Source organism: Tinamus guttatus, unplaced genomic scaffold (genome assembly GCF_059628265.1).
Source record: "Tinamus guttatus ecotype Peru unplaced genomic scaffold, ASM5962826v1 Tinamus_guttatus_pri_ptg000434l, whole genome shotgun sequence".
NCBI lineage: Eukaryota > Metazoa > Chordata > Aves > Tinamiformes > Tinamidae > Tinamus > Tinamus guttatus.
The window spans coordinates 2353933-2369052 of NW_028288968.1; the positions used below are offsets into that span (position 1 = coordinate 2353933).

General features: G+C 51.5%; 2 protein-coding genes across 2 annotated transcripts; one reads left to right on the plus strand and one right to left on the minus strand.

Annotated features, from left to right (window-relative positions):
* Positions 1-946: 946 nt before the first annotated feature.
* On the plus strand, positions 947-9543 carry CEP41 (centrosomal protein 41). The gene is made up of 11 exons (XM_088531786.1): positions 947-1017; positions 1247-1310; positions 2118-2165; positions 5131-5192; positions 6080-6149; positions 6632-6776; positions 7517-7668; positions 8072-8139; positions 8437-8551; positions 8695-8910; positions 9346-9543. The coding sequence occupies exons 1-11, from the start codon at positions 985-987 to the stop codon at positions 9492-9494; spliced, it is 1122 nt and encodes a 373-aa protein (XP_088387912.1). The 5' UTR covers positions 947-984; the 3' UTR covers positions 9495-9543.
* Positions 9544-11729: 2186 nt separating this feature from the next.
* On the minus strand, positions 11730-14940 carry LOC104564830 (carboxypeptidase A1-like). Its single transcript, XM_088531832.1, has 11 exons — positions 14879-14940; positions 14573-14654; positions 13956-14090; positions 13766-13864; positions 13573-13674; positions 13257-13358; positions 13070-13180; positions 12902-12992; positions 12417-12616; positions 12090-12174; positions 11730-11917 (listed from the first exon to the last, which is right to left on the minus strand). The coding sequence occupies exons 1-11, from the start codon at positions 14938-14940 to the stop codon at positions 11730-11732; spliced, it is 1257 nt and encodes a 418-aa protein (XP_088387958.1).
* Between the last annotated feature and the right edge of the window lie 180 nt (positions 14941-15120).

The following is a 15120-nucleotide window of genomic DNA, read 5'->3' on the forward strand; positions in this document are numbered from 1 at the left end:
TACCAAGCAGCAGCCTTTTCCTTGCACTAAGAAATGGGGAAAGAGGCACCTAACTCCTCCATGAAGGACATTCTGACAAGTAGTGTCTTTAAGAACTAATATTTCTGTAGAAGAGCAAGGCCAGCATGGGGGAGCATGCTAATTTTATGCTGATTTAAACATCTACCCCCTAGCCCTGTGGCTTGAATAGCTGCTGCTCAGGAGACACCAGCATTTGCTAGTGCCAATGCTGCATCTTCAGCTTATTCTAATTAAAATAATAGAAGTTTCCATGATGGGAATGGGACTCCAAACTGCCCCACTTTTTAACCAAATGTCCCCTGGGAAGGGGGAATTTGAGCAGGATTGCAGGGGGAGAAGGGGGCTATGACACCTGATTAACACCATACATTTAATTAAGAGAGCAGGCGTGGTTTCCGTTGCCTTATGGCAATGTGCAACCTTGCTGTGGATTTTATATCCCAATTCCTATCTTTTATTTTTATATTACATATTTCAAAATATATTTTAATATATTTAATGTTTTAATAATTTTAAATATATTTTTATATATGTCCATGGAGGCTTCTTAGGGCCCTCACAAGGGGCAAGGACTTGCTTCAAGCCCCCGCCCCAATGACCAGGCCACGCCCCCTGTATGCTAAGCCCCGCCCCAAGCTGGCACGTCCCGGGAGCGCTAGGCCACGCCCCCTGCGGGGTGGGCGGGGCCTCGGTCACCTGAACTCACCTCGCCGATGCGATGCGCATGCGCGGGGTGAGGAGCGGCGGGGAAGCTCCTCCCACCGCCTTGTGACGCGGCCGCCGGCGGCGGCGTCCCCGCGTTGCCGGGCAACCATTGAGCGCCGTCAGCGGCCCGCGCTGTTCCGAAGCGTCCCATTGGCCGCGGGGGCGACGGGCGGCCAATCGGGGAGGGGGTTGTTGCGGGGTGGGGCGGCGGCGCCGGGCGGGAGTGGGGACGCGCTCGGCGGCGGCCGCTGTGGGAAGATGTCGGGGAGGAGAAGCGTCGGCGACCCGGAGGTGGGCGCGGGGCGCGAATACGATATAGCATTATGTTATATTATATAGATAAACAAGGGGAGAGCCGCTGCGAAAGTGGGGGGCGCGTGAGGCGGGGGCTCCCGCATCCCCATCCTTCCCGGCGCTCCATAGCGCTCCTTGGATTCCCCTTTCCCGGGAGGTTTTCCAGCCCCGAAATCTCCCGCGTGGCTCTGTAGCGGCCTCACGTCTCGTCTCCTTTCCCCAACAGTACTTAACCAGGAGAATCCCTCAGAATCCCAAGTACCAACATATCAAAACTCGCCTCGATACCGGTAAGTGAAACCATCATCATTAAAAATACATAAAGATCTGGCGAGAACACAAAGCGATACAATTATTTGGAGGGGGCACTGGGCTTTTTCTGAATAAAACTGATGAAATCATGTCTAGTAATATTTGCTGATGGTTCCCAAATGAAAGTGTTGGGAAAGTGTCAGGAAAGGGACACCCCTTCAGTTGGGGTGTCGGGATCATGTTTAAGAGGCCCTGATTTCACTCCTTTAGTTACACACAGAGTTTTAGACAGCAACTTTGTGAAGATCACGGCTTCAATCCCCAGGGATCGTCAGAGCCACTTGGGCTTTTGATTAGAGAGGACTTAGTGTGGGACGTGTCAATGGGACAGAGAGAGAGCAGAGGGGCTGTATTTAGCAGTGTTGCTGTTTGGACTAGCAGGGAATGGATCCCTTGGCAGATCTACTGGAAAACCCCATAAAATAAAGCCAAGGTCAGTGCAAAATATCAAATTATGTTGTAAGGAAACGTAGAGTGTTTGGGTTCCTGCTAGGCATGAACAATCCTGGTGACTCCTCTCTCCAGTACAGAGGTTTTGACCTGCTCATTCCCACTTGCTGTGGTTGGTAGCCAATTTTTTGTCTGACTTGGCTGTTAACCTTGGCCATGGTTGGGAGAGAAGGAGACAGGGAGGAACATCACAGTGCTCTCGATTTACGATTGTCACGACAAAAGACAATCTAGAATATTTCCTGGTTTGTTCCCTCAATATTTTCAGCCTTTAACATTGCTGAAGAAAACCATTAGCACAGAGCTGTTTCAAGCTGTTCAATCTTTCATTGCAGGTAATAGTTTGACAAAATACACCGAGAAGTTGGAGGAGATCAAAAGAAGTGAGTATCTGTCAAGGCACAGAATTTAACTTGCACTGGGTTGCTCAAAAATTCAATGAGCATCGAATTGCAGGGTGGAATCCCAGGCCCTTCGTTTGCTTGGGAATCTCCGCTCTGTAACGATGCCTCCAGGTATTTGCAGGAATTAGAAGCTCATTGTGGTGGGATGTGAGTGTCCTGAACTGTAGTTCTTAGGTGTTTACCTTGTTTCTCTGCTGGGTATCTTCCATTTTCTCCTGTTCTCATTTCTCTGCGTTTTCTGGTGCTTAACTTAAATAGAGTGCCAGACAGACAGGAATAGGAGTTTTTCTAGAACCTTCTTTGTACAGATGTTGTTACTGAATGGAAACTGAGTAAGGCAAAGACCCGTGTGTTAAGGATATAAACTAGACTCACCTGGAGGACTCAAACTGCTCTCCTAGGACTTTATTGTTGTTTCAGCTAATGGTAAGCTTGAATCTTTATATAAATAGAAACATTCCTGTGTAACTCATGGAGTTCACCGGAATAAATAACATTGATGCCTTTAACACGTTGAGTCGTTCACACTAATTACTGACACTATCCTTTTTTGCCAGTGAGAGAGAGAAAAAATATTAAATTCAAAGGCTGTGTGAGAGAGAGAGAAATATTCACAAATCATGAGGATGATTAGGATTTTGAATGTTCATTTTTGGCTCTTGCAACCCTTACTGTGGTTCCCTAACATGGTAATGTTCAGATTATAAAGGAAGTCATTTATCTCTCTTGCAAACTTGTGATTATCTTTGAGCAAAATGCTCCTTTGTTACTATTCTTCAACTGCTGTGTCTCTTTGGATAAAATCAAGAGAAAAAATGACCTTGTTTTCCAAAATCCTCTGTTGATTGATGGAGATTTCAGTGCTTAACACCGGATTGCCATCGCTTTTTTATCTGCACTGAAAATCTTGTTGTGTTGGTCTGGTTGGTTTTAAATCTCTGCTGTGAATCTCGTTTCATTGTCCGTAGGACTTCCCTTGTTCAGTCTTGGTTGGAGAGAGCTGTAGAAACTGCCTTATTATTTTGAGGCTGAATGGGCACCTTGTGTTCCCTGGCACTTTGGAAACTTCCCTGCCTCGATTTCTCATGGATAGACGACACCCTTTGGGCACGACTTTAAAAACCCACTACAGGCAACTCTCTGTCTCTCGTGTAACGTGAGAGAGCGGGAGCCAGCCCGGGGAGCCCAACGGGGAACCAGGAATGATAAAATAGCTGCAACTCCGAGGATTTGTCCTTTGGGGGCTGCCTTGAGCAGGGGCACCGCGTTTCGCCCCGTTCTTCGGTGCCGCTTCGCTCCCTGCCCGAGCACAGAGAGGGACGTGCTGGAATTGCCATCCGAGGGCTCCCGGCCTCCGTGCCCCGAGTCTCCATGTCGGACAATCCGGACGGACCTTCCCGGATGGAGCTGGGTACGTGGGGTGGCTCCGGTGGTCGAAGGCAGCGCTTTGTGCAATGGGAAGCTGACCCAAGCCTTTAAAACGGCTTGCTCCGGGGCAGGCTTAGCAACAGGGACAGTTCTCTGCACCGAGTGAAATAATTTTGGGTGGAAAAGCAGAGATCCAGGTCAGAAAGGCTTGTTCTGCAATAAATAACTGGGCTTGAAGGGGGTAGAAACCCCCCATCATTTTGCTGCATACGGTGCTGAATTTGGGATTCCAGCTTGCTCGGAAATGCTGGAAATGAGGAGCTTGGGATTGCTGCTGGATTGGGAAGGGATTGCAGCCTCCAGAGCTCGCCTGGCTCCTTCCCGATGGGAGCTGCAGAATTCCCCTAAGCTAATTTTATTGTAACTTGGGGGCTGTTTTTTATAGAGTCATGGATTGGAGCCCCTTCACCTCCTCCCCTTGCCCCATCTTCCTTCACTTTAAGCTCCAGAGCAGTCAACAGATGGTAGGATTTAGAATTACTTAATTGGCTGGATCTGATTAAGGTCCTGAAGTCCAGTATTAGCCTTCTTAGCCAGAGAGCTGGAGAGCAACCAGCTTGGAATGTCCTCCAGCAGTTATTAAAATTATTGGGAAAATGCAAAGGATTCTTCATATTTAGGGGAGGAAAAAAAAAAGGCAAAAGTGTGACCTTAGAGGAAGGGCCTGATGAGGGAGGAGGGAAAAATGGAGAAACAGAAGGAAAAAAAATTATATATATATATAAGGAGATTTTAGCTTAATTTGCTTAATTAGAGGATGGCTTCTAACAGCTTAAAGAGGCACGTGCTGAATTTTGTTACAACTGCAGTGCCTTGCACTGGGAAAGGCTTGTTCATCTCCCACAAATTTCCCTGTTAGTGCAGCATTTAGTATTTTAATATTAAAATATCTCACGTATCCATGCGACGTCAGACGTCTCTCCTTGTCATCACTCACTTAACACTAATCACTGCTTTGGATTTTTTTTTCTGCCAATTTTGGGGTTTTTTTGCCAATCCTTTGAACAGACTGCTCGTTTTTTTGCTGTCTAAGTCTCAAGCTTAATGTTCAGATAGCCCAGGCTGTCTGCAGAGATTGAGCTGGCACCCGTGCTGTTCTCCCAACGATGATAATGACTGTAGGATTCCGAATTTAATTTCCAGGTAAAGCAAGAAAACCTGGAGGATTTAATCCGTGCTCTTTTCTATAATACCGCTGGGTAGTATTTAAGAAAAACACGGTCTGAGGTACAATATACTTACGCTCTGATTTTGCTGGAAATTACCCCAAAATCCCCATTGCCAGGGTTTTATCTTTTGATTTAAGAGACTTTGCAGCAGTGCCGGGCCTCAGACACCAGTAGGGAAGGTGAGAGAAGGAAGCACAAACACATACAGACCTTAGAAGCACCTAAATCCGTCTTCTTGTTTCAATCCTATGTGGGGGGCAAAGTGTCTCCTTATATTCACTTGCTACTGGCAAAACTTGACAATTCTGTGACAAATGACACTGTCCCTTTCTGCTTTGTGCTTGAAGATTACAGGTACAAGAAGGATGAGCTCTTCAAAAGACTGAAGGTGACAACTTTTGCCCAGCTGGTACGTACAGCTCTCTCCTCTCTGCTTTCTAAAGTCATCGTGTCTCTTACTCACAGCATTCACGCTCTAAAACCTTACATGCACTTACGTAGCCTTAATAATGTATGGTTTTTATAAATGGATTCTTCTACAGCCTTTTTTATTCCTATTTCCTACCATAAAACCATATGCCATGTTTTCCATGGAACCCATGTTTTCAGAATAGCCAAATGCTTTTTAGCTAGAAGTTTGCAGCGATTCTGTGTGCCTCAAAACCCAATCCTATCACTATTACTCACTTAAGAGGATCTTCAAGCCTCTTACCAGAGAAAAGGGCTGTGTAAAGCAATACTCGAATCAGATCTCGGGGAGCTTTGTGTCAGGTACCACTGCATGAAGCTCTTAGCAGCAGCAGGCAGGAAGGTTGTGACTTCAGAGCTTTCTGCACATTTTTTTTTTATTTAAAGTAATGCATGATGAATCAAAATATTTAAAAAATGGAAATAGAGGTGTGTGTTGCTTGTGTGCTGGTTCAAGAAGATTAATAAAAACCAAACGAAAAAAAAAGAGAATCTTCCTTCAGGGTGAGAAGAGAAGGAAAGACTAAGCTCACAAATATTAAAGGTAAAGTTCTGGTATTCATATTGGCCAACACGGTACATCAGGGTTTTCTTTAGTGGCAGGTTGGGTTGTCTTTCTTTTTGCTACAACTTCCGTTCAGTAAAAAGACAGACCTGGCATTGTGGCCTCACACGGACACCTAGGCTCGACCTTGAAGTCTAGTAGGGATCTCACTGTGTTAAATGTATTTTGGCATGAGGATATTTTTTCCTTAAGCTGATCCCTGCCTTTCATTGGCACCAGTGTATTCATCTCAAGGTATTGTTCTTTGCTTTTGTTTCGCACAGGCCATCCAGGTTGCTTCTCTATCTGATGAAACATTAGAAGTGACAAACGAGGAGATCCAGAAGCTGGAAGGTAACAATATTTGTTGTAAGCACAAAAACGAAGGAGCTGTAATTCGCTGTTGTATTTTGAACTGTGTCCTGGCAGACTTAGCTGGCTGCTCAGCAAGTCTTTGAATCAAAGATAAAAATAATTTAAGCTCTGGCCTGGCCTGCAGCCATTCCAGTTTGGGATGCATAAAAGCAGGAAGGTTTGAAAGGAAGATGCCTCAAAGAAAGGCCTGGTGCTGCATATTGCAGTCACTCAGTAGTGCATCATAAGCAAACATGCTGCCACGTTTTGGGTGAGTTCTTAAAAGCGAGATCTTGAGCTCTTAAAAATAGGAAAGCGACAAATGATTTTAATACAAGACTCTCAGTGAGTCATTCTTATAAGAGGATAAAGATAAGGATGTCTTTGAGACCCATTTTCCTCCGAGAATAGAAACCAAGCTTAAAACCTACTTGTTGATTTTCCACAGCATTTGAACTCTTCATCCCCTGTTCTCTCCCCAGATGGTGATTCTGCCACCTCGGATGCAGATGCTGAACTCACAGCAGGGACCAACGGGAAAGGAAGCCCCCGGGAGGCACTGCTGAATCCTCTTCTGCTCATAAACGACTCGGGAGCCGGCGAGTCCTATCGATCCACACTGCAGAGGTGCCTCATCACAACACAAAATGTTCTTCCTGTCTTAACAAATAATTGCTTTTATGCTGCTAATTATCTTACGTTGTTCCTGGTGGCTTCTGTTGTATTCCTCATTAAAGCCCACATTTGCAGGATTGGTGTATCCGGGAATCCACGTTATAAACTGCTTGGGTAAATTCAGTTATGTGCCTTCCTGATGGATTTAGGGGATTATCCAGTGATTGAGAATGAGAGTCCGATTTCCAAATCCAATCCATCACCAGTCAAGGTCAGAGATACCAGGGAGACACCGTAAGAAGCAGCTTTATCCCAGTCCTGCCTTTGCTTTATCTGTGCAAGTGTTAACAGAACATTTTGAGTTGCCTGACGTGCTTGGAGCTCATCTACCAAAACTATCAAATTAGCAACGAGTAAGAGTGCAGTGGCAATAATGTAGTCACTTAGGACACTCATTAGAACATCTGGACTTGACTGATCCAGAAGCATTTGTTGTATTCACACAGTACTCTCTTCTACTACAGAGAGAATTATTATATAGATAAAAAAGAAAACATTTCTTTGACGTCCTTATTAATTTGGTTCCGTTAACAAATGCACAGAAAGGCTCTGTGTCCTGTGGTGTTGGAATATAAAAGAGCTATTGGAAAACAGAATATAAAATCCTAGGAAAGCCTCCCAAGGTGGTGAAGAGGTGCAGAAGGATTCGTGGAGTGAGAGCTTCCATCTTAACCACCCTTTTCCTCTTGCAGTGTTATCAGTGGCGTTGGGGAGCTGGATATAGAGAAGGACACGCTGAAGAAAGCGGATCCCCAGGCTAAGGACGCGCCGTATCCCGACTGCCCCTTCCTGCTCCTGGACGTGCGGGACCGCGACGCCTACGAGCAGTGCCACATTGTGGGAGGTAGGACAGGGCCAGCACCCCCAGCGGCCGGTGTCACCTGGGCTCTCCTGCTCAAGCTCTCTCTGTTGGCTCTGGCTGTCTTCGTTTTTCCTTTTCCATCAGTGTCTCACACAGAGACGCTCATTTCTCACCGATGGCCGGCACCACAACTCAAATTTAGAGAATTTTTGGAAAATTCCTCCCCCACAAGTAGCTGTTCTGATGTTTTTTCTCTGCCCTCATCAACCACTGATGCCCCTCCCTGGAGAGGGGACTGCGATGATGTTAATCCCTTTTCCAGCAGGTTTCCAAGTCTCTTCTACAAACCAGTGCCAGCTGGATTCCTGGATTCTAGTTTGTGTGACAATGATGTTCAGCCACAATATGACTTTTCTCTCTTTTATTTTTTTTTTCCTCTCTGCAGCTCATTCGTACCCTATCGCAACGCTCTCCAGAACCATGAATCCATACACCAATAGCATCCTGGAATATGTATCCTTTATAAAGTGCTGGGATTCAAGAGAACTGGGGAGAGACTCATGGGGGGAGCTCCCAAAAAGGAAAAACAAGAGCTGGCAACCAAAGTGACTGGGACAAACAAAATCAGCTGGCAACCACTGTGACTGGGACAAACAATATCTCAGGGTTTCGAGGAGGATGGGAAGGGAAATCCCTCGTGCCAGCATGGATTTGTTGCGTCCTATCCTATTAGTTTGCCTCTTCTTTCTGAAAGATACTTGTAATTTAATTTTATAAGTCAAGTATGATCTTTAACTCTTCCACCTTCAGAAAAATGCCCATGGAAAAATTATTATTTTGTACGACGATGACGAGAGGCTGGCCAGCCAGGCGGCCACAACCATGTGTGAGAGGGGCTTTGAGAACTTGTTCATGTTATCCGGAGGTGAGTGGGAATGGGCTCTGGGATCTCTGGAGCTGGAGATGCAGCGAAAGACCTTGATGTTCAGCCCTGTTTCCTTTGTGACTGGTAAAATCCCCAGTCCCATCTTGGTGGTGGCTGATAACTTGTGCTCTGTGTGTCTGTAGGCCTCAAAGTCCTTGCACAGAAGATCCCCGAAGGGCTGGTCACCGGCTCGCTCCCCGTATCCTGCCAGTCGGCAACTTCCTCTGGATCTGCCCGAAAAAAGGCCACCCCCAAAGCGCCGCCCGCGCGTGCTGAGAATAAATGGAGATTTACTGCAGATGATCTACAGAAGATGAAGTATTACCTAGAAGAAGAGCAGATTCCTTCAGATACTGCCAGTAAGACTCCCTGGCTGTTGCTGCAGTTGCTTTCTGTAGCTCTTGAGGCTGCCTGGCAGCAACTCTTTGCTTTGCTGGGGCCTTTCCTCCCAGGATATTGCTGGGAGGAGGAGGGTTGCTTCAAAACCCATGGAGAAGCCGCACAAAACCTGCGCCCCACTGATCCCACAGAGCTTGTACAGCTGCATGATAGAAAAACCTTGGCTCTGCTGCCCTCTAGCTTGAAAGGCCGTTGGGTTTTGCTGGTGGCTGGTAATTTTTTGGAGTTGTTCAGACCTTTTATTCCAGCAGAGCTGGACTGAGACTCTCAGGAGGCCTCCCCTGAGTGGGTGACGGTGCTGTGTGTTGAGTGGGAGCTGGAGAGGGGCAGCAGGTCGGGTGCTCCCTCATGGGCACAAGTGCATGCAGGTTCCCCATCTCTTTTTTTCCCCTCAGGCCGTCTAAGCCGTGGCTCTTCGGGGCGCGATTCCAAGGCGACAACGGCGAGGAGCAACCACAGCCTCCCCGGCACGACGGGCTCAGCCGCATCCCTCGCCGCCCGCTCGCTCAGCAGCAGCAGCCTCCAAAACCGGCCGTGGAAATAGGCAGCGGGGTCTCTTTCAGCCGAATAAACGAGTGTCCAGGTTCTGGGAAGCGTGAGCAGTGCGGCCCTTTTGTCGTTTTAGGAATCTGCAAGGAAAAGCAGCAGCGGTGCAAAAAAATGGCATCTGGGGGAGCTGGACTGGATGATGTTTCACAGGAGCTGGAGCAATTTGGCTCTGACAAGGGTCACCTGCACGGGCAGGGTCAGGACAGTGTTGGCAAAACCGGTTCCTGGGGGAGGGAGGAAGCTGCTAGGGAAGCCGGGCACCAGTAGAAACAGTTCTGTGAAACTCGTAGTTCAGACTTAACGAATTTGTGTCTGTAACGAATACGCCCTCGGCGCTGCGCCCAAAACTGCGCTAACGTGCGGGCGCACGGGAAGGGAAATGGGCCTGGAATCACCCGGGAGCAAAACCCTCCGTGTCCGCTAGCAGCGACTCAGCAAATCGCCAAAATGATGGAAGATTCCATCGTTTTTTAAATATTATGTTTATGAAAGTATTTGTAATAAAGATATTTGGAGGGGGGAAATAACGCTCAGCGTAGCACTGTAACCTCACAGTGAACTTTACCTATGGACATTTGTGAAATAGTTCTGTGTTTTTAAAAGTGATAATGTGGTTTTTCCTCTCATCGTTTTCCGGACTGTTTGACTTATAATTGTGCTTTTCTGCTTCGATTCTTGCCGTGTTCACGGAGATAGCTCCTGTGTGGGGGTTTGGTTTCTGAAGAAGATGATGCTGTGACAAATCTGACGTGCTGAGGATTGTAGTTGACTTCTCCTGAGGTAGGAGCAGCTGCCCTAGTCCTCTTTGCTGTGTCCTCCCCAGTGCCTGGCAGAGGCTTGAGGGTTACTCCTGATCATGCCTTTGCCAGGGTTTTGGGATTAGAGTCCCTGAAACCAAGCAGGGTTGTTGTAGCTCAGAGGGGCCTGGAGCTTTCGTTGAAAGCAAGGACAGCAGCTTACATCAAATCAGTGCCCCCAAATTCCATATGGGGAAATTCCCATGTGGGAATTGTCTGGCTGGCCTAGAGACCACCCAAAACGCCTGCTTCTCAGAGCTGATAACAACCAAAAAAGCCACAGGAGGGACGTGGAGGCCCCACTCTCTCACCTATACCTACAATATAGAGCTCAGCCAGCTTCGGCTTCTTGGTTTTGTGCTTTTTCGTGTGTGTTTTGGGGGAGTTTGGGGGTTTTTGACATAGCCAAGTGTTAAACAGAGCTCAGTGTCCTGCTGGTGCAGGAGGAGCTCAAACTCGGTGGCACCTGATCCATGATTCAGCCCGTGCCTTTCCCGGGCTGCTCGGCACTGCCCTTGTGCCTGGAAAATGAGAGGGCTGCTCTGTGGAGCCTGACATGCGCAGGAGAGGTGGGAGCACCTGCTACGTGCTGAAAATAGGGAATGTTATGGGGGGCATTTCCACTCCATGAGCACCTGCTCGCGCCTGCAACGGCACTTCCAGCCCTAAAGGGGATCCAGGTAAGAAGGGACACAAGCGGAGTGCTCACCAAGCCCTGGTTTTGCTGTCCTGCTGTTGGAGAGTGGATGAAATCCCTGGCTGCTCTACGCTCCACGAAACCTTCTGAACCAAAAGGACAAACGAGTCTGAGCTCTTCAAGACCCTCAATCCTGGGCATCGAAGGGGAAGCACCATGGGCCTTCCTGCTCTCTGGATGAATGTGTGGATTTTTTGGCATCTTCTGCCTTGGTTGTGGTTGGATGGGGAGGGAGGAGCTCTATTTAGTCTGGCACTTTGAATTGTTTGATTTAATAAAAAGCCAGTGACACCCTGCGGATGCCTCTTTTCAATGTGAGTTTTGGAGATGCGGCAACAACCTTAGAGCAGCAGGAGCAGGGGCCAGGGAGGGAAGACCTTTGAGGATGCTGCACCTTCGTGTCCCACCACCCAACCCCCTGGCAGAGCTTGGGTTGGAAGAAACCATGTTGGGGCCTCCCTTGCTCCAGGCAACGTGGGGGTGAGTTATGGGGCTCACGAGCCGTTAGAAACCCACAGCTTTCCCTGCCTTTCTGCTCCTTTTTCCAGAAGCTCTTGGCTTTCCTATAGCCCATATCCAAGGAGCAAGAGAAGGAGCCCTAGGAGAAAAGTGCTGCCACTTCCCACTGTGATCACCACGGCAGCAAAAAACCAGACGAGACCAAAGAGGGGAAGCCGAGGAAGATGTTTCTCCTCCACTTTTGCGTTTATTTAACGCGTTCTTCCCCACCTGCTCTTCAGTAGGGGTGGTCGCGCGCATGCTGCATGATGACGCGCAGCGCCAGCCACGTCTCCTGCGCCGTGGGCAGGATCTGGCTGGCGGGCAGCAGGAAGCCGTAGCGGCCCGTGTCGCGCAGCTCGAAGGTGAAGGAGTACTTGATGCCCTGGTTGTAGGTCCAGTCGATGGTTCCTCCGCTCGCCTCGTCTAAATGCGACCGACAGAGGCGATGCGTTAGTGGCTCGGCGCTGTCCTCGTTTGATGGCACCCGTGGGGACGTGTCCCACTGTGCTGGGACCTTTCCCTCAGGGTGGGATTTTGGTTCATGCCAAAGCCAGCAGCGCTGGCATCTCCGTGGGGACACCCCCTGGTTACTCACAGATGGTCGTGATGATGCTGCCGTACTTGAACTTCGTCCCGTAGGCGGAAGACAGAGCCGCGACGGCCTTTTCAGCAACCTGGTGCTGCGGGGAAGACGCGAAAGGGACACGGGTCACGAGACCATCCCGTCTTGTGGGGGACACAAGAGCATCCCGTGGGCCTTGGCGTCCGCATGCAGTGGTGGCCACTCCAGCACATGCGGGTACTGACTGTCTGGGAGACATTTAACCCAAGGGGACAAGGCCACCCACGCGGGAGGTGGCTGGGAGCCACCTCGCAGGAGAACAGGCCCCAGTGGCCTCCAGGCCCCCTGTGCCCTCCCTACCAGCTCCTCCTGGTCGGGCGCGGGGGTGGTCGTGTAGCCGTAGGGGTAGAGCAGGAGCTGCGAGTAGCTGTGGATGGAGATGAAGGCCTTGATGTTGCCGTGCTCCGTCACGAAGTCCACGATGGCCTTCACCTCGGGCTCCGAGTTGGCGTAGGGCCCACGGTATGTCTCCGAGCAGGGGTTCCCGCTGGAGCCCGACCCTGCCAGGGGAAGGGGACAGAGCGGGACATGGAGAAAGCTGCTTTGGTGGCCCAGCTCGGTGGTTCCGGGAGTTGCAGTGGCCAAGATGGGAGGCCCAAAGCCTCTCCCAGCCCGTGGCCGTGTGGTGGGGGACGCTCATGGGATGCTCTACATTCGTGGGACAGTTGTCACTGCTGGTCCTCGCTGCGCTGAGCAATGGGGGACACCACGGTCCTGGTGGAGCCCAAACGCACGTCCCAGCTCCCCATGAAGCCCATTCCTTCCCCAGGGACACCGCTGCTGACCTCCAAAGCCCGCGTCCCAGTTGCGGTTGGGGTCAACACCGACGCAGAGGGAACCCGAGCGCGTGGACCGGGTCTTCCGCCACAGCCGGTTCTGCGGGGACAGAGACATTCAGGGACGGGGATGAGCAGCAGCCATGGGGACTCCTGGCTCCCCGGCGCCTCCATCACCTTGGTGTGGGTGAAGACGAAACCATCGGGGTTGGTGACAATCTCCAGGAAAATGTCCATCTCCTCGAGGACGGAGGCCAAGACTTCGTCGCTCTCGTGCTCCGCGGCGATCTGGAGGAACCGGCATGTGTGGGCAGCACCCGCCCCTGGCCACTCACCCCATTGCCTCCCGTCCCTCTGGCCCTACCGTCTTGGCGAACCAGACGCCGCTGGCCTGCGTCACCCACTCGCGGGAGTGGATGCCGGTGTCGATCCAGATGGCCGGGCGCTTCGTGCCGCCCTTGCTGAACTGCAGGGGCAGAGGGCAGCCATGAGGAGAGAGAAACGGTGGGAAATCGGGTCGCTTTCTCGCCGCTGTGAGGTTTTGTTGGCTCTAAAACGTCCCTGTTGGCCAACGCGGTTGAAGCAAAGCTTGGGGCGAGCGTTTTGGGGGTGGTTTTGGAGCAGCAAAGGTCTCGCTTTGCGGGGGACACCGGGGCCCGGGTCCTGTCCCGCCACCTCACCTTGAGCACGTAGATGGGGCGGTCCTCGGTGGAGCGGCCGATCTCCACCTTGCTGACCAGGCTGGGGTTCTCGGCCACCAGCAGGTCCATGAAGGCGTAGATCTGCGGGCAGAAGGTGGCAGGAGGTTCACGGTGCCCCAAATTTCACCGTTTCCTACCAATAAGCCAAAGTCCCGACTGGGCTCTCCGGTACCTCATCCAGGTCGTGGTAGGCAGCGTAGTTGAAGGTGGTGGTGGACGCGGGCAGGAGCCGCCGGCGCGTCGGCTGCATCTGCTCGCGGTCCACCAGCGCCTGGGTGACACCGCAGAGCCCAGCAGTCGGGTGACACGTCCCAGCCACCCCATAAGGGATGGGACCGGGCACAGGCGGCGGCGCCGCTCACCTGCACATCCTCGATCATGATGGAGTAGGGCACGCCGTGGGCCTCCAGGTGGGCTTTGACGGGCTGCAGGCTGCGGAAGGGCACGCGCACGTCCACGGGCGCCCCGGGGCCCCGCGGCGGCAGCCAGAAGTCCAGCTGTGGAGGGGGCACAAGGGGGCAAGAGCAGTGGGGACCTTCCTCACTTGGGCTCTTTTCACCCCATTTTTGCACCCACAATCCTGGCCACCCACTTGTGACCTCCCCAGCTTGTTTTACATCCCCCCACCTTGCTATATATATATATATATTTATATAAAGCACACGTATAAACATATTTTAAATAATGTTTCTTGCCCCCTTCAGCGGTGTCACTGCTTGGGCCCCCGTCTCACGGCTGCCGTTACCTGCAGGTGCTCAAGCAGTGGGGACCTTCCTCACTTCAGCTCTTTTCCCCCCATTTTTGCACCCACGATCCTGGCCACCCACTTGTGATCTCCCCAGCTTGTTTTACATCCCCCCCACCTTTCTATATATATATGTTTATATTTTAAGCAGATGTATAAACATATTTTAGATAATGTTTCTTGCCCCCCTCAGCGGTGTCACCTCTTGGGCCCCCGTCTCGCAGCCGCCGTTACCTGCAGGTGCTCGAGCTCCTGCAGCTCCCGCAGGCTCCGCAGCTCGGCCGCGCTGCCAGGGACCACGCGCAGCACCTGGTCCCTGCGGGGCCACGGGGACGAGGGTCGGTGCGGGGGGCACAAAGCACCCCCGCTGCCCCCCCTCGCTCCACGCCGTGCCTCGGTTTCCCTCCGGAGCTGCCGGCTCCGGAGAGCAGCGCGGTGCCCCTCACCGTGGCGTCGGGGCGCGTTGCGGGAGACGCTGCCCCAGACCTGGCGTAGGGGGAACTAGACCCGTTTCTGTCCCCTACTGCCCCCCAGCTTTACCCGACGAAGGTCTCCGCGGCGGCGGCGGCCGCCAGGACACCGAGCACCAGCAGGGCCTTCATGTTTCCTCCGCGCCGGCCGTGGCGCCCGGGGCGGCTTTTGAAGGCGCCGCGGCCGCCCCGCAGCCGTCCCCCTTCCCACGGGCCCGGGAACGGCGCAGCTGGCGCCGGCCGCATTCCACCCCGGCGGCCCCCCCGGAATGACCCGTCCGCCGGGATCACGTTTCCGCAGCCCTTGGAGGG